At 38.8% G+C, this 26,826-nt stretch overlaps 1 protein-coding gene across 16 annotated transcripts in view; it reads right to left on the bottom strand.

The window, feature by feature from the left end:
* Positions 1-26,826, bottom strand: part of CFAP20DC (CFAP20 domain containing) — a 282,643-nt gene that overhangs the window by 21,601 nt on the left and 234,216 nt on the right. For 2 of the 16 annotated variants that reach the window (XM_063630825.1, XM_055259706.2), the window contains one exon: positions 1,548-1,605. The exons of the other annotated variants lie outside the window; for them this stretch is intronic. In XM_063630825.1, coding sequence (XP_063486895.1) covers positions 1,593-1,605 — 13 coding nt within the window. In that variant the 3' untranslated portion in view covers positions 1,548-1,592. The remainder of the gene's footprint in view (positions 1-1,547; positions 1,606-26,826) is intronic. 16 annotated transcript variants of the gene reach the window in all.

Raw genomic sequence — 26,826 nt, 5'->3', positions numbered from 1 at the left:
GCATTCCTTTGGAGGAGGAGAGGTGCTCTGCTTTTTAGAGTTTTCAGTTTTTCTGCTCTGTTTTTTCCCCATCTTTGTGGTTTTATCTACCTTTGGTCTTTGATGATGGTGACGTACAGATGGGGTTTTGGTGTGGATGTCCTGTTTGTTAGTTTTCCTTCTAACAGTCAGGACCCTCAGCTGCAGGTCTGCTGGAGTTTGCTGGAGGTCGACTCCAGACCCTGTTTGCCTGGGTATCAGCAGCAGAGGCTGCAGAATAGCGGATATTGGTGAACAGCAAATGTTGCTGCCTGATCATTCCTCTGGAAGTTTTGTCTCAGAGGCATACCTGGCTGTGTGAGGTGTCAGTCTGCCCCTACTGGGGGGTGCCTCCCAGTTAGGCTACTCATGGGTCAGGGACCCACTTGAGGAGGCAGTCTGCCTGTTCTCAGATCTCAAGCTGTGTGCTGGGAGAACCACTACTCTCTTCAAAGCTGTCAGACAGGGACATTTAAGTCTGCAGAGGTTTCTGCTGCCTTTTGTTTGGCTATGCCCTGCCCCCAGAGGTGGAGTCTACAGAGGCAGGCCAGCCTCCTTGAGCTGCGGTGGGCTCCACCCAGTTCGAGTTTCCCAGCCGCTTTGTTTACCTACTCCAGCCTCAGCAACGGAGGGCGCCCCTCCTCCAGTCTCGCTGCCGCCTTGCAGTTTGATCTCAGACTGCTGTGCTAGCAAAGAGCGAGGCTCTGTGGGCGTAGGATCCACCGAGCCAGGCATGGGATATAATCTCCTGGTGTGCCATTTGCTAAGACTGCCAGAAAAGTGCAGTATTACGGTGAGAGTGACCTGATTTTCCAGGTGCCATCTGTTACCCCTTTCTTTGACTAGGAAAGGGAATTCCCTGACCCCTTGTGCTTGCCCGGTGAGGCAATGCCTCGCCCTGCTTCGGCTCACGCTCGGTGCACTGCACCCACTGTCCTGCACCCACTGTCCGACACTCCCCAGTGAAATGAACCCGGTACCTCAGTTGGAAATGCAGAAATCACCTGTCTTCTGCGCCACTCACGCTGGGAGCTGTAGACTGGAGCTGTTCCTATTCGGCCATCTTGGCTCCACTAGACTATAATCCTTTTATGCCACAGACTTACTCTCTCTCCCTGTAATGAAAAGCCTCCAGTTCCTTGGGTAGATAAACATCCTTTCAGTCAGGCCTGCTCTCTGAGCACTTGCAGGAAGGAGCCTCCTCTTCCTCCTTCCTCTTGAGGACTCAGGTATGTCTCCCACCCTTACCCTTCTCTTGAAACTGGAGAGAGAGGGCTCCTAGGCACACCTGCACATATTGAGTACTCTGCAAGAAGAGGTGCTTTATTCAAGAGTCAAGACCATGGATTCGTATTAAATACACAAATAAAAATATTGAACAGATGAAGAATAAATACTATCTTGTGAATTCTTATAATGAACAGATTGATTTAATACTAAAATCTTGGCCGTAAAGGAATACCACATTGTTTTCATTCAACCTGCATGCTAGACAGTGGACATTGCCTGAGTAGGGCTGAATCAGATACCTTTAGAACTGAAGACAATGTCCTCAGTTAAGATAGACTATGGCTTCAGTTTCTTTGTCTAAAAACAAGATTGTGTTTATGAGACAATTTTACATACATTTATTTTATTAATGTGCTTCCTATAAATATACTGTATGTGTATACACACATATATACATCTACACAAACACACACACACACACACACATACACATAACATTATATAAGAGCAAGTTAGCTTAATCATCTCTTTATGTATACAGTAAGCATTTACTGAACTGCTGTGTGCCAGGATGTATGGGGATTTCAGGATAAATTATTCTTGGTTCCTGCACTCAAAGAGTCATTGTCTGATGGAGAACACATTCTAGCCAAAAAAAAAAAAAAAAAAAACCAAAAAAGACCCCACAAAAAAACAAACTAAAACACAAAAGATGAGCTATACCCATCCATTTGTTCCTGTGAAGGAATTTACTTGCAATCAAACTATCTACAATCTTGTACACATTTAAGTAATTATTTGGCATAGTCATTATTTCAGAAATCTAAAACATGGCAATAATTATTATATATCTTTCAATTACAGCACTGAGCTACCTGCTATCATAAAGCTCTGGGTCATTTTCACTGGGGATCTTATATTAGGAATTTAACAATTTGCAGCAATGTCTATTCACACTTAATGATATTTATCATTTAGTACCAGTGTACATTTCTTATTCACTGAAAGAAATTTAGATTTTAAAAATCTTTTATGGCCAGAGAACAGACTGGGGAGAGGACTAGGAGATAGCTCATTTTTGGGGACAATTCATAGATTCTTATTAAAAGCTGGTGAAAACTGTTTCCAAAAAATATATACATAAATACCAAATTTTACTTCCAATTTCAGGAGGTCAGAGATAGTCTAAAGCCCATATGTGAACCTCTGGGCTCCAAATAAAGAACTTATGCATCATGGGATATCATGGAAATGGTATTTCAAGTAGTGAAAAATGCATGCGTTGCAAAGTTTTTCTGTAAAGGGCCAGATAGAAAATGTGTTAGTTTTATGAGCCATAAAGGTCTCTGTCACAACTGTTTAACTCTGCTGCTGTACTGCAAAAGCAGGCATAAACAATAGGCTTATGAATGGGCATGGCTGGATTTTAATAAAGCCTTATTTACAAAAACAGGCAGTGGGTAGGATTTGGGCCTACAGGCTATAGTTCAATGACCCATGCCTTAGTGAAAGAAACTATGAAGTAGACAATGCTTGAGGTTCTTATGAAAATTCCTGCCGATTTTTCTCCTAAGTAGCTTTGAATCCACCGTTCTCACCATCTCCCCTTCCACCACCAAGGTCTAAGCAACTATCTTGGCTTGTGTCATTTGTAGCAAAGTCTCTTACCTGATCCCCTCATATTCACTCATCCTGGCTTCATTTCTCCTCTGTTCTCCATACTATAGCCAAAATTACTTGACAGTATGTCCATCTCTTGTTTCAAAGTGTCTTCCCAGTGTCACTGGGAAGCCATCATCCTCAGAAGAAAGACCAGAACCCTTACCTTAGCCTTTGAGGCTTTCCATAGACTAGTCTCTACGTATTTTTCCAACCTCATGTGGTACAATGTTCCCTCACACTCCTTGTGCTCTGGCCACGCTGGTCTTCTCTGTTCCTAGAGTGTGCCATGCTCCCTACCATCACTGGGCCTTTGCCCAGGCCGTGTCCCCTTGTCTAGACCATGCTTTCCTCCCCTCTTTCTACTGTCCCTTGGCCTGGTGAATTCATACCCAGCCTTTGTATTTTGGCTAAAGCATCACACTCTTGGGAAATCTTCGCTGACATCCCCTCTTCAATCTAGTTGAGTTCCTTTCACTCCTTCTTTTAGAGCAACTGTGATCTTCTCGTTAAGAGCTCTCGTCTCAGTTCATAATTATAACCTCATTTCTTTGATCATTTGATGAATGTTGCACCCCCATTAGACTCTAGCTCCTAGCAGAGTTCCTGGCACACAGTAGCTTCTCCCTCAATATTTGCCAAATGTATGACTATTGAAACAGTCTCTTTCTTAGCCAAGAATACTGAGTGGTACTTGGTATTGAAAGTCTCCATAACAATAAATAATGCTGCTGTTGTAACCCACTCTGCATTCTTCTTCCATCTTGCTCTTTTTCCCCTTGCTAAAAGCATGCTTTTGTTTCCTTACCATGTGTTCAATATACACACACAGGTCAGGGACACACACCTGCTTCTTTATAGCCAAGAAAGAAAAATTTAATTTTCTACCTCAGGAAGCAGAATGTTGACTCAGAAACATATTTACTAGCTTAAAAAACTAAGAAAATATGTGTTCCTTTTTAAAAAAACTAAAACATATAGAAAGTGCTCTCAATAGCATTTCTTCATAGAATTCATCTCCCACTTCAAGAAGGGATCTTAAAATATAAGTTGGGAACTCTTTTGCATATCTCTTTTTTTCTTATTTTTAAAACTTTTTATAGAGACAGGGTCTTGCTATGTTTCCCGGCCTGGACTCTAACTCCTAGCTTCAAGCGATTCTCCCACCTCAGCCTGCAAAGTGTTGGGATTACAGGTGTGGGCCACCATGCCCTCTTTCATATATCTCTTAAGATGGACTTGAATAAGTATTAAGATGCTGTTGTTTAATTTTTGTTTATTCTCCTCAGAAGTCTCTAACCAGATTCTTGGTGTTGAAGAATAACCCCTATCGATGTTCTGAAACCCTTCCACAACATTCCCACCACGTGGTTATCTAATCTATGCTTGATTACCATCAGAAACTGTCTACCTACTGCTTTCAAATATCGCATTTCATCTTCAAGTAGTTTTGGCTGTTCAAGAGTTTTTCCTCATGTTGAGGTAAAATCTGTTTTCTTTTTACTTATACGCATTTCTCCTACCCTTACCCCTTATGGCTAAGGAACAATTCTAATCTTTTTTCAAGATACAGTAGGAGAGAGCTAAGGGACTGTTCAAGACTCCTTCCTCCCCCTTCTCCTTGGAATAGCCATCTCTAAACACATGGCTTTCTGGAGCAGATTGGTCCAGAGGTGGACACCCAACCTAATATGGGCCAATTGCTGTGCTTGCCTGCAACTTCTCAAACTGGATCTGAAAAAGAGAGAGTCTCACAATGAAGATGGGAGCCAAACAAAGTGAAATTCAGATGCCACTGGTGATCCCATTTCCTGTCACATGGAAGAAGCCAGTCTGAAGAGAGAATGAGGAAGTTTAAAATCTGGATTGTAGGGGAATGAAACAGTATTGGCACCACTGAATTAATTGGAAAACTGGGAAGAGGAAACCAGTTTGGGATGATGGAAGTGCTTGGTTTAGTACAACGGGGAATCTGAGGTCTTGAAAGTTTCTCCATGTGGCGATGTGCTGGAAATATTTAGGGATACCTTACTAAGTCTTAGACTTAGCTCTTGAATATGTGTCTCCAAACCCATTGCCATTATCCTAGTCTATGTTTCTAGCACCGCTCCTGTGTTCTTCCTCTAGCCAATCTGGACTCCATATAATCCAAACCAGAGTAAGCTTTTCAAAATTTGTTTTTAGGGTAAAATCCCAAATTACCACATTGGCTTAAAGCCTTGCCTAGCCTGGTTCTATTGCCCCAGCATTTTCTGTATCTTTCCCTTACAGTCACCAACACACTCCCCTCAGGCTTCACAGGAAAGCCACATCCGTAGTCTCTCTTCTTACAACGGCCTAGTTGACTCTCTTTATCCTCAGTTTTCAGCTTTCAGCTCAAATGTTACTTCAGAGGAGGCTTGCTTGAGTTCTAAGTCTACCACAAGTTCTCCTAGTCAATATCCCAGCAGGAAACACTTGGCATACTCACATTAGGATGATCTGGGGAGAATTTGAGGGAGGGCTTATAAAAAGGTAAGAACAGGCAGGGGATCCAAATGCGACCATATGAATACCAGGGCTGTTGTCACCCTTAAACCTTAAGGGATAAGGAAGGGGCAGTGGCCAGACCCAGAAAGCAAAAGGTGTGGAGAGAGGGCCTCCTTGATAGGAGCTGTGAACCTGGGCCGAATTTTGCAGTAAGCCCGAGTTAGTCCTACAGGGAGGGAGATGGGGAAGAGAGCCCCTGACTTCCTTCTCCCTCCTTCTCTGATCTTCATTGGCTGAGTGCCATCAAAAGCCAGAGGACAAGGAAGTCTATTGATGTAGTTTATGTCTATCAGCCTCTCTGGACAGACAGCAGCATGAAGGGTGGATACAGCAGGGCTGAGAGAAGATGTCCGGAAAGATTCCATGGTTACTACAGATCAGTCATCTCAGTGTGTAATGACCTGCCCATTTGTGTGACTGAGTCGTGTCTGGCGATCATGTCTGACTTCTTCACATATTGAATTCTCAATAAATGTTTGCTGAATGAATGCTCACAGGAAGGCCAGGGCTAAAAGAGAAAGACATATAGATGAGAGCAAAAAGATGGGAAAATGGATGAGTTCTCTGAGGAAGAATTTGTAAGGAGAAGGTCAGGAGAGCATGCTCTGAGAGTGGTGGGAGGAATAACAGGAGCTGAAAAGGCAGCTAGTTGAGAATGACATGAGAATTACGCTTGCCAGACAGTTCTTCTCCCCTCCTAAAAGTGCTCCCAGAGGATGTTTACATTATTATGACATCTGGAATAGGATCACATCTCTACCATAGCAAAAGGCGGGAAACACGATGCATAAACTAATACTACTGTGTTTTCATCTCACATCAATCCAGGTTTATATGGAGGTATGCAATAAACACTCATACAAATGGGAAATCATACTCTTTCTTCTGGTTTCTACAAAATCACCTCTCCTGCCTATGTCTTTATTAGATAAATCCACAAAACAGAGAGGATCCAGTTTCCCACAAGTGCTCAGTGCTCTAAGAAATCACAAGCACCATCTTCTCTATACTCTATTAAATATACTTTATATGTTCTCCGCAGAATATCTTTCTATCTTTCCTGTATGCCAGTATTTTCCCTCAGGTTAAAAGATATTAATGACAAAGCATCTTGGGACTATTTTCTAGACACTGAACTATTATATGGTAGATAATTCAACTCTGGAGGCACAAATCCAGACATCAGGCATTGAATTCAACGATACGTGAACAGTAATATCCCATCTACTTGAGATAATATGAAAGAAAGCTGACCCTTTCCTTTCCTTCTATAGACTGTTATCATCGTAGTTGCTTTATAATTTTACACTTAGTAGATGTTTATCGAGCCCCTGTGCTGTTGCAGACTTTATGCTGGGTACTGAGGAGTAAGACATGGTTCCTGCCTTTGAGGAATTTGGTCTACTGGGAACAGGTCACCAGACCAACATTTATAAGAGAGTGAAGTAAGTGTTAGATAGACGTAAGCCCAAGGAACCTCTTATAGTCAGGAGAATAGTTCAGGGAAGGCTTTCTAGCAAAAGTCATAAAAGGGTTATTCCTGAAGTATGAGAATGAGGCAGCCAGATAGTGAAGAGATGGAAGAATATTCTAGAAGGAACAGCATGAACTTTAGTAGAAAGATGTGAGAGAGACCTTGGGGTACTCCTAGCAACTGTAGTCAGTTGTTGAAGAAGCAGGATGCTTAGATGGCAAACTGAGTTCTTACCTTATTATGAAGGCTCTGGGGACCTACTGAAGGATTTTAAGATAGAAGAATCTTGGATTTGCATTTGAGAAAGCTCACAGTGGCAATGGTGGGAGACTGAATTAGTGGAGAATAAGATAGGGACCAGGTAGGTCAGTTAGGAGCTTGTTTTTGTGTAATTTAGGCAAAATAGAATAGTGTTATTTTGGGAATTTAGTACATAGGTGGTTGAAATCATTCTACGATAAAGACACATGCACACGTATGTTTACTGTGGCACTATTCACAATAGCAAAGACTTGGAACCAACCCAAATGTCCATCAATGATAGACTGGATTAAGAAAATGTGGCACATATACACCATGGAATACTGTGCAGCCATAAAAAAGCATGAGTTCATGTCCTTTGCAGGGACATGGATGAAGCTGGAAACCATCATCCTCAGCAAACTATCACAAAATCACAAAACCAAACACTGCATGTTCTCACTCATAAGTGGGAGTTGAATAATGAGAACACATGGACACAGGGAGGGGAACATCACACACTGGGGCCTGTTGGGAGGTGGGGGACTAGGGGAGGGATAACATTAGGAGAAATACCTAATGTAGGTGACGGGTTGATGGCTGCAGCAAACCACCATGGCACGTGTATACCTATGTAACAAACCTGCACATTCTGCACATGTAACCCAGAACTTCAAGTATATTAAAAAAAAAAACCCAAAAACCAACAAAAAAGAAACATAGAACCTTCCCGTTAACAATATCCATTTCCCAGTGTGTCAAAATAACGTTATAAGGGGATCGGAACAAGCTACCCCCAAATATGCCATATTAGCATATTGAGTTTGAGCTAAAGACCATTGGGAAACAGTAGATGCAAGAAGAGCTCTCTGACCTTCTACTTTGTCTCTAAAAACAGGGCATAAATTTCCCCTGAGAAGGACATTCTTCCTGTACCAGGAGAGGAGAACATTCTTATCATCAGAGATGGGGAGGTAACACTGAGATGAATCTCTACCAACAAATCTTACTAAAACAACCCCTGTCTTCCATTAGTTTTCCCCATACATTACTTAATCACATCGCCACAATTTACTGCCCCTAGCCCAAACCCCATTTCTGGTTGTCTTGTCACATTTCCACAACTTATCTCTCATTGTTATAATGGTATATAGTCTTCTGGGTCTAGCCCTTCTTTGAGTCTTAATTTCTTTCCTATGAAGACTTCCATGCACATGTAAAAATTAAAATATTAACAAGTAAAATTTGCATGCTTTTCTCCTGTTAATTTTTCTTTTGTTAGTTTGACTCATGGGCCCCAGCAACAGAAACTAAGAAGGTAGAGAAAGTCTTTCCTTCCCTTCACAATGTACAGAAATTTCCAGAGAAGACATCTTGTTTTTGTCATTCTGTGAGAGTGAGGATCTTAAGTGATGGCAGTTTGCCTCAAGGGTCTTACACTCTAATAAGGAATATTTTAGATTCTTTTTATGTGTCTCATAAATAGTTATTGAGTGTCTTTGTGCCCAACACTGTGTTGGATATGTAAGGATACTGAACAAATACAAGGCCTGGTCCCAGAAAAGGAGGCACATATGTGAATGTGCAGGTCAAAAGAAAAGAAATATAAATGTCCCCAAAATACAGAAAAATGCTTGAGCTTGTATATAATTATAGAAATACAAATTAAAATAATGATATACTATTGATACATAGTAGCTTGGCAAAAGTTCTAACATTTGATAAAATAGGGTAAAATTAAGGAAATGGGACACTAGCAGCATATACTGCCAGAGTGTAAATTGGTGAACAGTTTGGTAATATCTTTCAAAATTACCTTTTGACCAAGTAATTCCACTGCTAGAAATTAACTGTAAACACATACTTGCCCAACCTCATAAATATATGCAAATGAAGATGTTTATTACAGCACTGTCCACAGTAACAAAGAGCTGGAATCCACCTAGATAAATGTCCATTACCAGTGAACTGGCTGAATAAATTATGGTACACCCAAACAATGAAATAATATCTAGCAGCCAAAGTAGAATGTGGTCAATCTATCTGTACAAATTCAAAAAATTTAAAAAAGTTATAGAACAGTATAGTCTTATCCTTTTTATATAGAAAAAATATATGCATAACAATGTATTTTCTAATATATGCATAGAAAATTTCTGAAGAATGCCCAAGAAACTGTTAACCATAATCACATCTGGCAGTAGAAATGTAGGGTTGGGCGTTGGAGGAGTAAGACTTATTTTTTACTTTCTACTTTTCTACCTGGTTGAATTTTTTTTACTCCTTTTTTTTTTTAAAGCAGTCTCTCTCTTTAGGAGCTTCTAATTTGATGAGATCTATAAGAAAACCCTTCTGAAATACAGCTTCAAAATATCTTTATAAAGTATTTTAGGTGACAAATGCTTACGAAACATAGGTGTTAGATTGGTCCCTTGACCAGCTAAGAAGGAGAGAGTGAAATGAGTTTTCTTCCTCATACTAACTTGCATGGTCTAAATTGATCCTAGCAGCTTTCACCATTAAAAATATGAATTTGGCCAGGTGCAGTGGCTCATGCCTATAATCCCAGCACTTTGGGAAGCTGAGGCTAGGGGATCACTTATGCCCCGGAGTTCGAGACCAGCATGGGCAATATAGTGAGGCCTCATCTCTACCAAAAAAAAAAAAAAAAGAAAAAAAGAAAAAAAAAGTAGTCCCAGCTGCTTGGGCTACTTGGGAGGCTGAAGTGAGAGGACTGCTTGAGCCTGGAGGGTCGAGACTACAGTGAGGTATGATTGTGCCACTGCACTCCAGCTTGGGTAACAGAATGAGACCTGGTCTCAAAAATAAATGAATTTTTTAAAAAGTAAACTCCAATGATGAAAGCTAAACATTTTGGGTCTTTACAAATATTGCTCATGTTCCTGGAAATTGTCAAGTTTTCATTTGCATAAACAACAGCTACTTTATCTAATGCTATAGATATGACTAAAACAAGTAGGTGCTAACTTTTTAATTTGATTTTTAAAAATACATCATTCAAGAGCCTGATTTATTAAAAAAAAATGGTTCCTGGGCTGATACCTGCAATGTCAGGTCTGTCTGTTCGATGATATAACTTGACAAAGAATGTTACAATGGCAAAGCTAGAAGATGCTCTACAACAGAGGGGCAGCCTAGCTAAAATCTCAGCGGAAACTCATAGACTTTTTCCATTTTAGGAGATATATTTACATGAGTTTGTGAAAAGTTTAATATTATGTTTTAATTTTCCTTTGAAATTTTTTTTTTTTTTTTTTTTAGTTGCTGGAGGATAAAAGGTCTAAACCTCATGGAAAACTATACAGTAACTCACTTATCTTTTACCTTTCATTGGAGGGGAATCATTTCAGGGGTGAAAATTCTCAAGGAAGTCAGTTTATCTGCTCAAAACAGAAAAAACTAATCAAGCATTGTCTGATTAATTACAGACACTTGAAAAAAATGCTATCAAGGCCTACAGCTGTAATCAATTTAATCAACATGCAAAGAGCCAATCTACAGTTTTCTTGATTAACAAAGCTGAATGTTAAACAGCAAAGTGTGACATTGTAGTGCCACTAGCTAGAGCTACAAATTGAGCATTTTCCCTAAATATTCAAAGTCAGGTCAGGATAAAGTGAAAATTCTTTTATACTTTATTTCTTATGATGAGGACCGTAGGTGTGAACATTTCAATTCTTCCCCTTGATATTTCCATGTAGGAAAAATACATTTTATTTAAGTTGTAGAAATGGGTAGTAACTTCAGAATGCTTCCATAAAGCCACACACAAAAAATCAACTACCTGGAAAGATCACACAATAAAATAGAAGCACAAGAATGTGATGTGAGATTTCTCAGTTTAGTGTCATCCTAGTTGGTTATGGAATTCATCAGGAAAAGACATGCCAGGCATAAAGAGATGAAATGTCCTTACTAGATTTTTAAGATGTGAATGTGATGTGCATCTATATAGTGTCTGATGAGCAAATCAGAAAATTCAATCTGCTTATTTTATTTGCATAAAGTCAATTTAAATGTCAAAATATCTAATACAAGATTGGTTTATTAACGGTGTGTTTCTCACTCTTAAAAATCACAGTTTTAGCTATAAAGTGATGGCTATATTTTGTGTAGCCAAACACTGTCTGGAGTTTTATCTGTTAAAACAGCAATTCTCAATCTTTTCAGGGTAAAGATCCATTCTTTTTTTGTTCTCAAAATTTAGTAAAAGCACAAATAAATACTTGCTAATTATTGTAAACCCAGACAATCTGAGACAGGTCTCAGTTAACTTAGAAGGTTTACTTTGCCAAGGTTGAGGATGTGCGCCCCTGACACAGCCTCAGGAAGTCCTGATGACGTGTGTCCAAGGTGGTCGGGCACAGCTTGATTTTATACATTTTAGGGAGACATGAGACATCAATCAATATGAGTAAGACATACGTTGGTTCTGTCCAGAAAGGCGAGGACAACTAGAAGCAAGGAGGGGGCTTTCAGGTCACAGGTAGGTGAGAGACAAATGCTTGCATTCTTTTGAGTTTCTGATAAGCTTTTCCAAAGTAGACAATCAGAATATGCATCTATTTCAGTGAGCAGAGGGATCACTTTGAATAGAATGAGAGGCAGGTTTGCCTTGAGAAGTTTCTAGCTTGAATTTTCCTTAGCGATTTTGGGGGCTCAAGATATTTTCCTTTCACACTAGTGTGATTGCAACACACTAGTTAGCAAGTATTTATTTGCTAACTACCACAAATAGTTTCATTATGAAAATATGTAAATAATTCACCTAAAAATAAATGGGAAAGAATTCAAGTTGATCTTAATACTATTCATATTCACATATGTTTTCTTAAAGGGAAGTGGAAGGGAAGTAGAAAGAGAAGGGTATACATGGTATATAGTAGTCACTCACTAAATACTTATGAACTGTTAAAGCCTATCCTCTGGTTATATATCATGGCAACTATAATTTTGGTCAGTCTAACATACTTTTCCTTTCCCTTTTCTTTTTTTTTTTTTGAGATGGAGTTTTGCTCGTGTTGCCCAGGCGGGAGTGCAAGGGCGTGATCTCGTCTCACCGCAACCTCCACCTCCCGGGTTCAAGCGATTCTCCTGCCTCAGCCTCCTGAGTAGCTGGGATTACAGGCATGCACCACCATGCCTGGCTAATTTTGTATTTTTAGTAGAGACAGGGTTTCTCCATGTTGGTCAGGCTGACCTTGAACTCCTGACCTCAGGTGATCTGCCTGCCTCGGCCTCCCAAAGTGCTGGGATTACAGGTGTGAGCCACTGTGCCCAGCCTTCCTCTCCCTTTTCTGAGAACTTAGCATTTCTTTCCTATGGGCAACTCATTTCATGTGGTTTGAGGGGCTAAGCCTCCCTTAACTCCCAGTATGGAGGTGAGCATGAGACCCAAGCTGGGCAACAGTCCACTCTTGGAATTTTCCTGGGTTTATAAGCAGTGAGTATAATGCTGTGGGAGGCCAGAATATGCCACTCCCAAATATGCCTTTTTAGCACAGAGATTGTTGAGTTAAAGACAGTTATGAAGACACAGATGCAGGAAAACTCTCTGTCCTCTATTTGCCTAAAAGTATGACATAGATTTATAAAGATAAAAGGTATCTTGGTCCCTCTTCTACCAGGGAGGACAAAGGTTAACCACGGAAGACACCGTGAGACGCTTATGGGCCTGAAGATGGCACCAGAGGAATCGACATGAACAAGCTTTACTTACTGGCCTTTATCTGCCATTTATTTGCTTTCCTACAAATTGCTGCCCTTAGAGACTTAAATCCTTTTCCTTTATCTTGTCACTTCTTTAAAAATTTACTGTTCTTTGTTGAAGATAATACATAAGCTGGAATTCAAAGCCACTTCCTTGAGAACTACTCATTTCCCAGGTATCTCATATGTATTACATACATATTTAAACATATACATGTTAATTAACTGTTTTTCTCTTGCTAATCTGTTTTATGTTACAAGGGTTCATTCCAACTAAGAACTTACGAGGATTGAGGGAAAAAATTATTTTTCCTCCCTTACAATGCAAACAGGAATTATGTAGAGGCCTGGTTAGAAAAAAGGCAACAGAAAGAACAGTAAAGAGATGAAGAGACAGTCCCTTCACCATTTGAGGTCTGGGATTCAATCTTGCCTGCAGATCAACCTCTGGGCTCTTCCACTGTGGGAGTGTGAAAGGAAAATAAATCTTGGACCCCCGAATCACTAAGCCAAAGGGAAGAGCCAAGCTCAGAACTGCTTAGGGCAAACCTGCCTCCCATTCTATTCCTAACAAAGAGAGCTACTAAGATAAAAAAAATATATAGCTACATATCTCCCTCACAAATAATTTCCGTGTGGATAAAGAACAGACAGAACTCAAAGTCCTTCCTCTGTTCACTGAGATAAATGCATATCTAATTGCTTCCTTTGGAAAAGTTAGTCAGAAACTCAAAAGAACGCAACCATTTGTCTCTTACCTACCTATGACCTGGAAGCCCCCTCCCCGCTTTGTGTTGTCTTCCCTTTTTGGACACAACCAATGTACATCTTACACATATTGATTGATGTCTCAAGTCTCCTTAAAATGTATAAAACCAAGCTGTGCCACAACCATCTTGGGCACATGTTGTCAGGACCTCCTGAGGCTGTGTCACAGGCGTGCATCATTAACTTTGGCAAAATAAACTTCCTAAATTGACTGAGACCTGTTTCAGATATTTGGGTTCCACAGGAGCCTATAAATGTGTGACTTGTAACTAATAGCGTCCTCACTCATGTCAATCAAAGTGTGCACAAGTGAATGATATCTATTGAATATATTTTCCCAACAGAAAAATAAAGGCTAAGAAAAACTGATGAAGTTGCGGTATTTCTCAGGAGGTCCTTTAGAATCTGTATATTTCTACAGGACAGACTTAAATATTATCTTGTTCTGGGAGTCTGGAGTGGCTTCCTAATGTGGGGAAAAAGTAAGTGGGAGGCCCCCACTGGTCCATAATTCTGCCACAGACTCCTATAATCCTAGCCACAGTAGAGCCCGTTGGCCCTTGAGGGCCGGCCCCAAGGCTAAGACAAGGAGCTGTCTGGAGACTGCGTGAAGGCATGCTGCAGAGACAGTTCATGCTCAATCCTACAAACCACCAAGTCCTAAGGAGCTGCAGCATGGTGCCATTTCGAGAGTGTTACCCTCACTGAACTGTGTCCTACTCTGCCACTGGGGCTGAGGTGGAAGCCACAGTTAGTAATCCCATATCCTGCCTCCAGCAGAGGTGTGGCTGTGCATTTTCATGTGCTGCCCCAAGGACAAATTCCACTGCTCATGACCTGGACTGCTACTGCTACAGGTTTTCCAGCTGCCATCCTAATGGCTGCTTCCAGAGAAAGCAACCCCAGCCTGCTTAGTAGAAGGACCAAAGTGCAGCTACAGCCACCCCCACCTGCGCATTTTGCCAGTGGCCTGAGGATCACTTCATTCTTGTCTACCACAGTCAAGTGCCTGCATGCATCACTGTGGAGGGCCTGAGGGCAGATCTTCCCAGCCTGGCTTTACACCCCCAGGTACCTGAGCACACTGTCTAGGGGGCTGGGAATCACCCAGCCCAGTCCATCACTAGAGAAAACTGGGTACTCCTCTTGGGGTGTGAGGTGGGGCCTTCTCTACCTGCTGCTACCACAACAGCTGGCACCCACCTGCATGCCACCTACAGATATGGGGACTGACTCCTGCTCAACCCCTTGCAGCTACTGCCAACACCAGTGTGGACCACTTGGGTCCCAGAGAGTTGTTCTACCACTGCTACTACCATCACTTATGCCACAGTCACTGCCCAGGAACTTGAGAACCCACACACCAACCTGATCCCTTGCTGCTATTTCTGGCACCCAAGTAAGCCACATAGAGGCCCAAGAATTGGCCTGCCTGGACCCACTAACACAGGATCCAGTGTATGCTGCCCTGAGGCCCAAGTACAGGCATGGTCAGCCCACTGCTGCTACTATTGAGGTCCAGAGACTGGCTCACCTAGCATCCCAGTTCCCAGCAAAACTTCACTAAGGCTTCACTAACAAACATACCCTAAGCCCCTGAGGAAATAACAGACACCACTGACACTGTTTATAGCCCAAGATATCATACAGAGACTACACTACTGCATGCATCCAGAATCAAAACCAAGTGTCCTACCCAACCAACACCATAGATACATCTTCAGGAAAAATTTCTCTCCAATAAAAGCACATTCAAATAATTGGAAGAAGTGACAGTTACACCAGATGTGCAGATAATCAATGTTAGGATCCAGAAAACATAAAAAAGTAAAGAAATATGATACCTCCATAGGAACATGATAATTATTCAGCAACAGATGCCAATCAAAAAGAAATTCATAAAGTCCTGGAAGCAGAATTCAAAATATTGATATTAAAGATGCTCAATGAGATACAAGATAATTCTGAAAAACAATATAAAAATATCAGAAAAACAATTCAGGATATGAGTGAGAAATTTACCAAAGAGACAGATATCATAAAAAGGAACCAAACACATATAGACTAAAAATAAAGGGATGGAAAAGGATATTCCATGCAAATGGAAACCAAAGGTGGGCAGGAGTAACTATGCTTATATCAAATAGAATAGACTTTAAGCAAAACACCAAAAGAAGACAAATAAGGTCACTGTAATGATAAAAGGATCAATTCAGCTAGAAGATATAACCATCTAAATATCTGTGCACCCAACATCAGAGCACACAGATATATAAAGCAAATATTAGTAGATCGAAAATTCTGGAATTAAAAAATTCATTGAATGAAATAGAAAATAATTTGAAAGCTTCATCAACAGACTAGATTAAGCAGAAGAAAGAATCTCAGAACTGAAAGGTAGCTATTTTGAAATAACCCAGTCTGACAAAAATAAAAAAAGAATAAAAAAGAAGGAGCAAAACATTCATGACTTATAGGACACCATTAAGTGACCAAATATTTGAATTTTGGGTGTCCCAGAGGATGAAGAGAAAATGAAAGGGTTAGAAAAATCTATTTAGCAAAATGATAATGGAAAAATTCCAAATTCTAGCAAGAGATTCAGATATCCTGATACAAGTTCAGAGATCCCCAAACAGATACAATTCAAAAAGCTCTTCTCCCTGGCACATTATAGTAAAAAATGTCAAAAATCAAAAACAAAGAGAGAATTATAAAACCAGCAAGATAAATGCATCTAGTCATTTATAAGGGAACCCCTATCAGACTAACAGTAGATTTCTTAGCAGAAACTTTACAGGCCAGGAGAGAATGGGATGATATATTCAAAGAGTTGAAAGATTTAAAATACTGTCAGCCAAGGATAATATACCCAGTAAAATATCCTTCATAAATGAAAGAGAAGTAAAATCTTTGTCAGACAAGCAAAAGCTGAGGGAAATCTGTCACCATTAGACCAGCCCTGCAAGCAATGCTTAAGAAAGTCTCACACCTGGAAGTGAAAAAACAATTACTATTGTCATGAACACACACAAATATATAAAAAACACTGGTAGGGTAAACAAACAAAGAAGATAAAATATTATGATTACAGAATATCACCAAGCCACAATGGTAAATAGTAAGAGCAAAATAAAGGAACAAAGGATATGTAAAACAACGGGAAATCAAGTAACGAAATAACAGAAATAAGCCCACATGTGTCAGTAATAACCTTGAATGTGAATGAATTAATCTTTCCATTTAAAAGGTATAGACTGGCTGAATGAATAAAAAACAAGATCCAAGTATATGCTGCCCACAAGAATCTCATCTTATCTGTAAAGAAACATATAGACTGAAAATAAAGGGATGAAAAAGGATATTTCACACAAATGGAAGCCAAAAGTAAGCAGGATAAGCTATGCTTCTATCACACAGAACAGATTTTAAGATAAAAACACTAAAAAGAGACAAACGAGATTATTATGTAATGACAAAAGTAAGCTAGAAGATAAAACTATCTAACCATATATGCAGCCAACATCAGAACACCTAGATATGTAATGAAAATATTACTAGATCTAAAGGGAGAGATAGACTCCAATATAATAATAGCTGGGAATTTCAACACCCCACTCCCAGCATTAGTCAGATCATCTAGACAGAAAATTAATGGAAAAAACCCACTGGAATTGAATGACACATTAAACCAAATGAACCCAATGGAAATTTACAGAACATTTCATTCAACAGCTACAGAATAGATATCCTTCTAATCAGCACACACAACATTCTCCAGGATAGAATATATATTAGAATATAAAATAAGTGTCAATACATTTTTAAACATCAAAATCTTATTAAGCATCTTCTCAGACAACAATAGAGTAAACCTAGAAATCAATAACAAGAGGAACTCTGGAAACTGTACAAATACATGGGAATTAAACAACATACTTTTGAATGACCACTGGATCAAAGAAAAAGTTATAAAGGAAATAAAACATTTCTTGAAAAAAACAAAATAAAAACACAGTGTACCAAAACCTATGGAATACAGCAAAAGTGGTGCTGAGAGAAGTTTACAGCAATGAACATCTACATCAAAAAAGTAGCAAATAAAATAAAAGTAGATTTCAAATAAACAATCTAATGATGCACTTTAAGGAACTAGAAAAGCAAGAACAAACCAAATCTAAAATTAATGGAAGGAAAGAAATAATAAAGATCAGAGAAGAACTAAATGAACTAGATGCTAAAAAATAATAAAAAGAATCAACAAAACAAAAAGTTGGCTTTTTGAAAAGATAAAATTGATAAACCACTTGCTAGACTAGCTAAAAAAAAAAAAGAATGCCCAAATAAAATCAGAAATGGAACAGAAGATATTACAATTGTTACCATGGAAATACAAAAGATCATTAGAGACTATTATGAACAACTATACAATAACAAACTAGAAAACCTAGAAGAAATGGATAAATTCCCAAACACATACAACCTATCAAGATTAAATCAAGAAGAAACAGAAACCTGAACAGAACAATAACAAGTTATGAGATTGAATCAGTAATAAAATGTCTACCAATGAAGAAAAGTCCAGTACCAGATGGCTTCATTGCCAAATTCCACCAAGCTTTCAAAGAACATGAATTCTTCTTGAACTATCCCAAAAATTGGAAGAGGAGAGAATTCTCCCTGACTCATTCTATGAGGCCAGCATCACCATACCAAAATCAGACAATGACACAACAAAGATAAGAAAACTAGAGGCCAATATCCCTGATGAATATAGATGCAAAAATTCTCAACTCAATACTGGCAAACTGAATCCAACATTATATTGAAAAAATTAATACACAAAGATCAAGCGGGATTTATCCTAGGGATGCAAGGATCAACCTATGCAAATCAGTAAATGTGATACATCACATTAACAGAATGAAGAACTGATCTATGAAGAATGAAGGTTTATAATCATCTCAATAGATGCAGAAGTAGCATTTGACAAAATTCAACATCCCTTCATGATAAAAACAACAAACTAGGCATAGAAATAATATACTTCAAAATAATAAAGGCCATATAAGACACACCCAGAGCTAACATCATACTGAATAGGGAAAAGCTGGAAGCCTTTCCCCTAAGAACTGGAACAAGACAAGGATGCCCACTTTTACCACTCCTGTTCAATGTAATACTAGAAGTCCTAGCCAGAGTAATCAGGCAAAAGGAAAAAATAAAGGCATCTAAATTGGAAAACTGTAAGTCAAATTGTTCCTGTTTGCTGATGATATAATCTTACCTCTAGAAAAACCTAAAGACTCCACAAAAACTCTTAGATTTGATAAATTCAGTAAAGTTGAAGGATACAAAGTCAACATACAAATATTAGTATCATTTCTATACACCAATAATGAACTAGCTAAGAAATAAGAAAGCAATTCCATTTACAAGAGCTACAAAAATATCTGGGAATAAATTTAACCAAGGATGTGAAGAATTTCCATAAGGAAAACTACAAAACACTGATGAAAGAAATTGAAAAGGATATAAACAAATGGAAAGACAGCCCATGATCATGGATTGGAAGAATTAATATTATTAAAATGACTGTAATGCCAAAAGCAGTCTACAGACTCAATGCAATCTCTATCAAAATGCCAATGTCATTTTTCACAAAAAGAAAAAAATCCTAAAGTTTGTATTCAGCCACATACGAACCTGAATAGCAAAAGAAATTTTGAGCAAAAAACAAAACAAAACAAAACAAAAACAAAGCTATGAGGCATCATACTACCTGACTTCAAAATATATTACAAGGCTATAGTAACCAAACAGCATGGTATTGGTATAAAAAGAGACACATAGACCAATGGAACAGAATAGAGAATCCAGAAATAAATCCATATATTTAATAGTCAACTGATTTCCAACAAAGATGCCAAGAACATACATTCAGGAAAGGACACCCCCTTCAATAAATGGTGCTGGGAAAATTGGATATCCATATGCAGAAGAATAAAACTAGATGCTTATTTCTCATCATATACAAAAATCAACTCAAGATGGATTCAAGACTTAAATCTAAGACCTGAAAACATAAAACTGGTAGAAAAAAACAGGAAAAACACCTCAAGACACTGGTATAGGCAAAAATGTTATGGCCAAGACCTCAAAAGCACAAATAAAACAAAAAATAGATAAATAGGACTATATTAAATAAAAAAGCTTCCGCACAGCAAAACAGAAGAACAAAAACCAACCAACCAAACAAACAAAAAACAAGAGTGAAGAGACAATCTGTTGAATGAAAGAAAATAAAAATATTTGCAAACTACTCATTTGACAACAGAATGATATCCAGAATATACAAAGAACTCAGCAAGAAGAAACCAAATTATCCTATTAAAACATGTGCAAAAAACATGAATACATATTTTTCAAAAGAAGACATACAAACGGCCAATAGGTATATGAAAAAGTACTGAACATCAGTAATCGTCAGGGAAATGTAAATCAAAACCACAATGAGATATCATCTGACCCCAGTCAGAACGGCTATTACTAAAAAAAAAACAAAACGAAACCCAAAAAACAAAAAATATGATGGCAAGGATGTGGAGAAAGGGTATTCCTTATTTTTTCAACTTTTATTTTAGATTCAGGGGATACATGTGCGCATTTGTTATGTGGGTATATTGTGTGATGCTGAGGTTTGGGGTATGAATGATCCCATCATGCAGGTACTGAGCATGGTACCCAATAGTTCTTTAAACCCTTGCCTCCTTCCCTCCCTTCCACCACTAGGGGTACCTATTGTTTCTATTGTTGCCTTTTTTTTTTTTTTTTTAGACAGTGCCTTACTCTGTTGCCCAGGCTGAAGTGCGGCGGCACTGTGATCTTGTTGCCATTTTTATGTCCATGAGTATCCAGTGTTTAGTGCCCACTTATGAGTGAGAACATATGGTATTGGTTTTCTATTCCTGGGTTAATTTGCTTAGGATAATGACCTCCAGCTGCACCCATGCTGCTAAAAAGGACATGATTTCATTCTTTTTTATGGCTACACAGTATTCCATCATGTATATGTACCATATATTCCATGGTACATATACATCATGAAAGACTATAGCAACAATAGAAACTGGGGACTACTATAGGTAGAAGGAAGGGAGGGAGGCAAGGGTTAAAAAAACTATTGGGTTCTATGCTCAGTACCTGCGTAATGGGATCATTCGTACCCCAAACCTCAGCATCATGCAATATACCCACGTAACAAATCTGCACATGTATCCTCTGAATCTAAAATAAAAGCCATAGGAAGGAATGAGATAATTTTCTTTATTCAGTCCACTGTTCATGGAAACCTCTAGGTTGACTACATGTATTTGCTATTGTGAATAGTGCTGTGATGAACATGAGAGTGCATGTGTCTTTTTGGTAGAATGGTTTGTTTTCTTTTGGATATATACCCAGTAATGAGACTGCTGGGTCAAATGGTAGTTCTGTTTGAAGTTATTGGCAAATGTCCAAACTGCTTTCCACAGTCGCTGAACTAATTTATATTCCCACCAAATGTATATAAGCTTTCTGAAAAGGGAACTCTTATAAACTGTTGGTAGTAATGTAAATTAGTACAGCCACTATGGAAAACAGTATGAGAGATCTCTCAAAAGCTAAAAACAGAACGACCATTCGATCCAGCAATCCCACGACTGGGTATTTATCCAAAGGAAAAGAAATCAGTATATCAAAGGGATACCTGCACTCACCTGTTTATTGCAGCAGCACTATTCACAACAGCAAAGATATGGAATCAACCTAAGTGTCCATCAACGAATGAATGGATAACGAAAATATGGTATACATACACGATATACTATTGGTCTCTTTTATGGATGAATACTATTATTGTCTTTGCAGCAACATGGATGGGACCAGAGGTCGTTATGTTAAGTGAAATAAACTAAGCACAGAAAGACAAATACCTCATGTTCTCACTCACATGTGAGAGTTTAAAAAGTGGATCTCATGGAGGTAGAGAGTAGAATGATAGACACCAGAGGCTGGGAAGGCTGTGTGGGTGGGAGGGGGGATAAAGACAGGTTTGTTAATGGGTATAAACATACAATTAGATAGAAGGTATAAATTCTAAAGTTTGATAGCAGAGTAAGGTAACTATATTTAGCAAAAATGTATATGTCAAAGTAGCTAGAAGGGAGGACTTGAAATGATACCAACACACAGAAATGATAAATATTCAAGATGGATACCCCAAATATTCTGTCTTGGTCATCACACATTCTATACATGTAACAAAAGATCATATGTACTCCATAAATGTAAAATATTATGTATCGGTTTAAAACAGAAAAAAAACTCTTTTTACCCACCAGAAGGATACACACAGAACGAAGACTTCTCATCTCAGATAAACATAGCATCATTGAAGATGCAGGGGAAGTAACTGCCCCTCTCCCAGAACAGGTTTGCTTCATATGGAAGGAAACCAAAATATGTCCCCCAAAATATGCCTCCGTGACCTAAAAATTATTTTCGAGCCAAAGGCAATAAAGAAGAAGCAAACACAGGAAAAACTCTCTCTACTTTCTCTCTTATCTTCCTAAAGACAGGATATCAAGTCTCCTTTACTGGAGACAACTCTAGACTTTTAGGAGCTCAGAGATGGCCACAGAGGAATCTGCAAGGAAACCTCACTCCATTAGTTTCCTCCCATATATCTACCTTCTCACAGTTTCTGGCCCTTGGAAGTCAAAAACTGCTTACATTTTCCTGTTGTTTCTCCACAATGTGCTGTTCTTTGTGAAAGATGTTACGTAAGCCAGAGTTCTAAGCCACTGCTTTGAGTTACTTTTCATTGAGGTTTCTCCCCCAGGATGTGTGCTGCAAATGTTAATAAACTTTTTTTTTCTCTTGCTAATCTTTCTTTTATTACAGAGTCCATCCCAACTAACAGCTCATGGAGGTTGTGGAAAATTATATTTCCTCCGTGGTGATATCTTTGAAAACATTAAGAAAATTACTTGAATGCCTGCTCTGTCCCACTTTATACTTGTGTTCTAGGTATTCACAACAGTGGTCAGAAACACAGAGTCTCTGCTCCCATGGAGCTTACGAGCCACAGGTGGAGGCAGACAGTAAATACAGTAGTCCCTCCTTGTCCTTGGTTTTATTTTCTGTGGTTTTAGCTACCTGAGGTCAATCGTGGTTCAAAAATATTAAATGGAAAATTCCAGCAATAAACAATTCATAAATTTTAAATCGAGTACTGTTCTGAGTTTGTGAAATCTTGTGCTGTCCCTGTCTGTCCTGTCCCAGACATGAATCCCTTTGCTGGTGTATCCGCACCCATTAGTTTCTTAGTAGCCGTCTCCATTATCAGATCGTCCATGATAGTGTCACAGTGCTTGTGTTCAAATAACTCTTATTTTACGTAATAATGGCCCCAAAGAGCAAGAATAGTGATGTTGGCAATTAAGATATGCCAAAGAGAAGCTTCAAAGTGTTTCCTTTAAGTAAAAACCGCAAAATTTCCCGACTTAAGGGAAGAAAAAAATCATATACTGAGGTTGCTAAGATCTATGGTAAGAATAAATCTGTGAAGTCATGAACAGCATATTACTATAATTGTTCTATTTTATTATTACTCTTGTTAATATCTTACTGTGTCAATTTATAAATTAACTATCATAGGTATGCATATATAGAAAAAATATAGCATATATAGGGTTTGGCACTATCTGTCTTTTTAGGCATCCACTGGAGTCTTGGAATGTATCCCTTGTAGATAAGTGGGGGCATTACTGTAAATATACAAAGACAGAATATTATTTCAGATAGCAAACAGTACTATAAAAATATAAAAGTAATTTTATATAAAAGTAATTTTAAAAATAAAAAGATTTGATGAGTATTTCTTATTAACAGCTCTAGCACAGAGTAAGGCTGATACAAGATTTCATAAAAACTCCAACTCATTGTGTTAATTAGTTCAACCATGGTGGAGGACAGTGTGGTGATTCCTCAAGGATCTAGAATCAGAAATACCATTTGACCCAGCAATCCCATTACTGAGTATATACCCAAAGGATTATAAATCATTCTACTATAAAGACACATGCACACATATGTTTATTGCAGCACTATTTACAATAGCAAAGACTTGGAACCAACTCAAATGCTCATCAATGATAGACTGGATTAAGAAAATGTGGCATGTATACGCCATGAAATACTATGCAGCCATAAAAATGGATGAGTTCATGTCCTTTGCAGGGACATGGATGAAGCCGGACACCATCATTCTCAGCAAATTAACACACGAACAGGAAACCAAACACTGCACATTCTCACTCATAAGTGGGAGTTGAACAATGAGAACACACAGACACAGGGAGGGGAACATCACACATTGGGGCCTGTCAGGGGGGTGGGGGGCTAGGGGAGGGATAGCATTAGGAGAAACACCTAATGTAGATGATGGGTTGATGGGTGCAACAAACCACCATGGCATGTATATACCTATGTAACAAACCTGCGCGTTCTGCACATGTATCCCAGAACTTAAAGTATAATTAAAAAAAAAAAAGAAAGAGGAGGAAAACACTAAAAAACAAAGCAAAACAAAACAAAACTCCAACTCACTGCATACAGACAGATTCTGAGCACGCAGTGAGAAAGGGAACCACAGCATGGTGGATTTGAGGCCGTCTATTGGAGATGGATGTTTCTAATATAATGGGCCCCTCTGATGAACAAATTAAATTCACATTTAAACCATGGTTACTGGGGAAATCCTATTGGTGAGAATCCACAGACATTTTTGAGCTTCTAATGTGGACAGTGCTGTATGAGAAGTAATGGGGAGCGAATGGGGAATCAACGAGAAAAATTTCTTACCTTTAGATTATCACCTCAACTTCTAGCATGACTTTCCTAAATCTCAGCAAGACGTGGCTGGTCACAAAATAGGATGCTACCATATTCCCGTGCTGCATGTCTGGATGAACACATGGCTAGGCGGGGACTGTGGCAACAGCAATGACCGCCACCACCACAGTGGAAAACATTTTGACAATCCAATGTGGAACTGTATATTAGACACACATTTAGGGCACTAATCTAGTATATAAATTGCACAGTTTTTAATCTCAGCTTAAACTTCTTTTTAGCCTCGCGACCTTTGAGCCAAACTCTGTCTCTTGTTTTCACATCTGGAATATGGGAATAAGAGAACTGACCCTACTGGGTTGTGGCAGGGATTAAATAAACTACAGTCATCCCTCAGTGGGAGCAGGGATTAGGTTTCAGTTCCTCCTCTCCACATATACCAAAATCCTCAAGCTGGCCACGCAGAACCCGTGTATATGAAAAATGGGTTGGGCAACATCTGTATCATAATCTGTAAGTGAACCCATATAGCTCAAACCCATGTTGTTCAAGGGTCAACTGTAACACAAAATGTGTCAACTCCACACAGTGCCACACAGTAAAACTCACCACACAGTAATAGCGTTAGTAGTTATTATTGTTTAAAATTACAGAAAAAAGTTCAATCCCAAGCAACTTTATATAACACCTTTTAGAGAGTTATAAGGCAACTGTAGATTAAATGCTTTGTAACTAAGTCATTAGCAAATCAAGAGCAAAAAACTTTGCAGCCTTTTCTAACTTTAACGAGAGAATAATTGCCTTAAAATTAGAATACAAATGTCTTCTTTTGAGAAGTGTCTGTTCATGTCCTTTGCCCACTTTTTGATGGGGTTGTTTGTTTTTTTCTTGTAAATTTGTTTGAGTTCATTGTAGATTCTGGATATTAGCCCTTTGTCAGATGAGTAGGTTGCAGAAATTTTCTCCCATTCTGTAGGTTGCCTGTTCACTCTGATGGTAGTTTCTTTTGCTGTGCAGAAGCTCTTTAGTTTAATTAGATCCCATTTGTCAATTTTGGCTTTTGTTGCCATTGCTTTTGGTGTTTTAGACATGAAGTCCTTGCCCACGCCTATGTCCTGAATGGTATTGCCTAGGTTTTCTTGTAGGATTTTCATGGTTTTAGGTCTAACATTTAAGTCTTTAATCCATCTTGAATTAATTTTTGTATAAGGTGTAAGGAAGGGATCCAGTTGCAGCTTTCTACATATGGCTAGCCAGTTTTCCCAGCACCATTTATTAAATAGGGAATCCTTTCCCCATTCCTTGTTTTTGTCAGGTTTGTCAAAGATCAGATAGTTGTAGATATGCGGCATTATTTCTGAGGGCTCTGTTCTGTTCCCTTGATCTATGTCTCTGTTGTGGTACCAGTACCATGCTGTTTTGGTTACTGTAGCCTTGTAGTATAGTTTGAAGTCAGGTAGCATGATGCCTCCAGCTTTGTTCTTTTGGCTTAGGATTGACTTGGTGATGTGGGCTCTTTTTCGGTTCCATATGAACTTTAAAGTAGTTTTTTCCAATTCTGTGAAGAAAGTCATTGGTAGCTTGATGGGGATGGCATTGAATGTATAAATTACCTTGGGCAGTATGGCCATTTTCACGATATTGATTCTTCCAACCCATGAGCATGGAATGTTCTTCCATTTGTTTGTATCCTCTTTTATTTCATTGAGCAGTGGTTTGTAGTTCTCCTTGAAGAGGTCCTTCACGTCCCTTGTAAGTTGAATTCCTAGGTATTTTATTCTCTTTGAAGCAATTGTGAATGGGAGTTCACTCATGATTTGGCTCTCTGTTTGTCTGTGATTGGTGTACAAGAATGCTTGTGATTTTTGTACACTGATTTTGTATCCTGAGACTTTGCTGAAGTTGCTAATCAGCTTAAGGAGATTTTGGGCTGAGACAATGGGGTTTTCTAGGTATACAATCATGTCATCTGCAAACAGGGACAGTTTGACTTCCTGTTTTCCCAATTGAATACCCTTTATTTCCTTCTCCTGCCTGATTGCTCTGGCCAGAACTTCCAGCACTATGTTGAATAGGAGTGGTGAGAGAGGGCATCCCTGTCTTGTGCCAGTTTTCAGAGGGAATGCTTCCAGTTTTTGCCCATTCAGTATGATATTGGCTGTGGGTTTGTCGTAGATAGCTCTTATTATTTTGAGATATGTCCCATCAATACCTAATTTATTGAGAGTTTTTAGCATGAAGGGTTGTTGAATTTTTTTTATGCAGCCAAAAAACACATGAAG

The sequence above is a fragment of the Symphalangus syndactylus genome, chromosome 21 (genome assembly GCF_028878055.3).
Source record: "Symphalangus syndactylus isolate Jambi chromosome 21, NHGRI_mSymSyn1-v2.1_pri, whole genome shotgun sequence".
Taxonomy (NCBI): Eukaryota; Metazoa; Chordata; class Mammalia; order Primates; family Hylobatidae; genus Symphalangus; species Symphalangus syndactylus.
The sequence above is the reverse complement of the archived record's forward strand: the minus strand, read 5'-3'. Positions and strand labels throughout refer to the sequence as shown.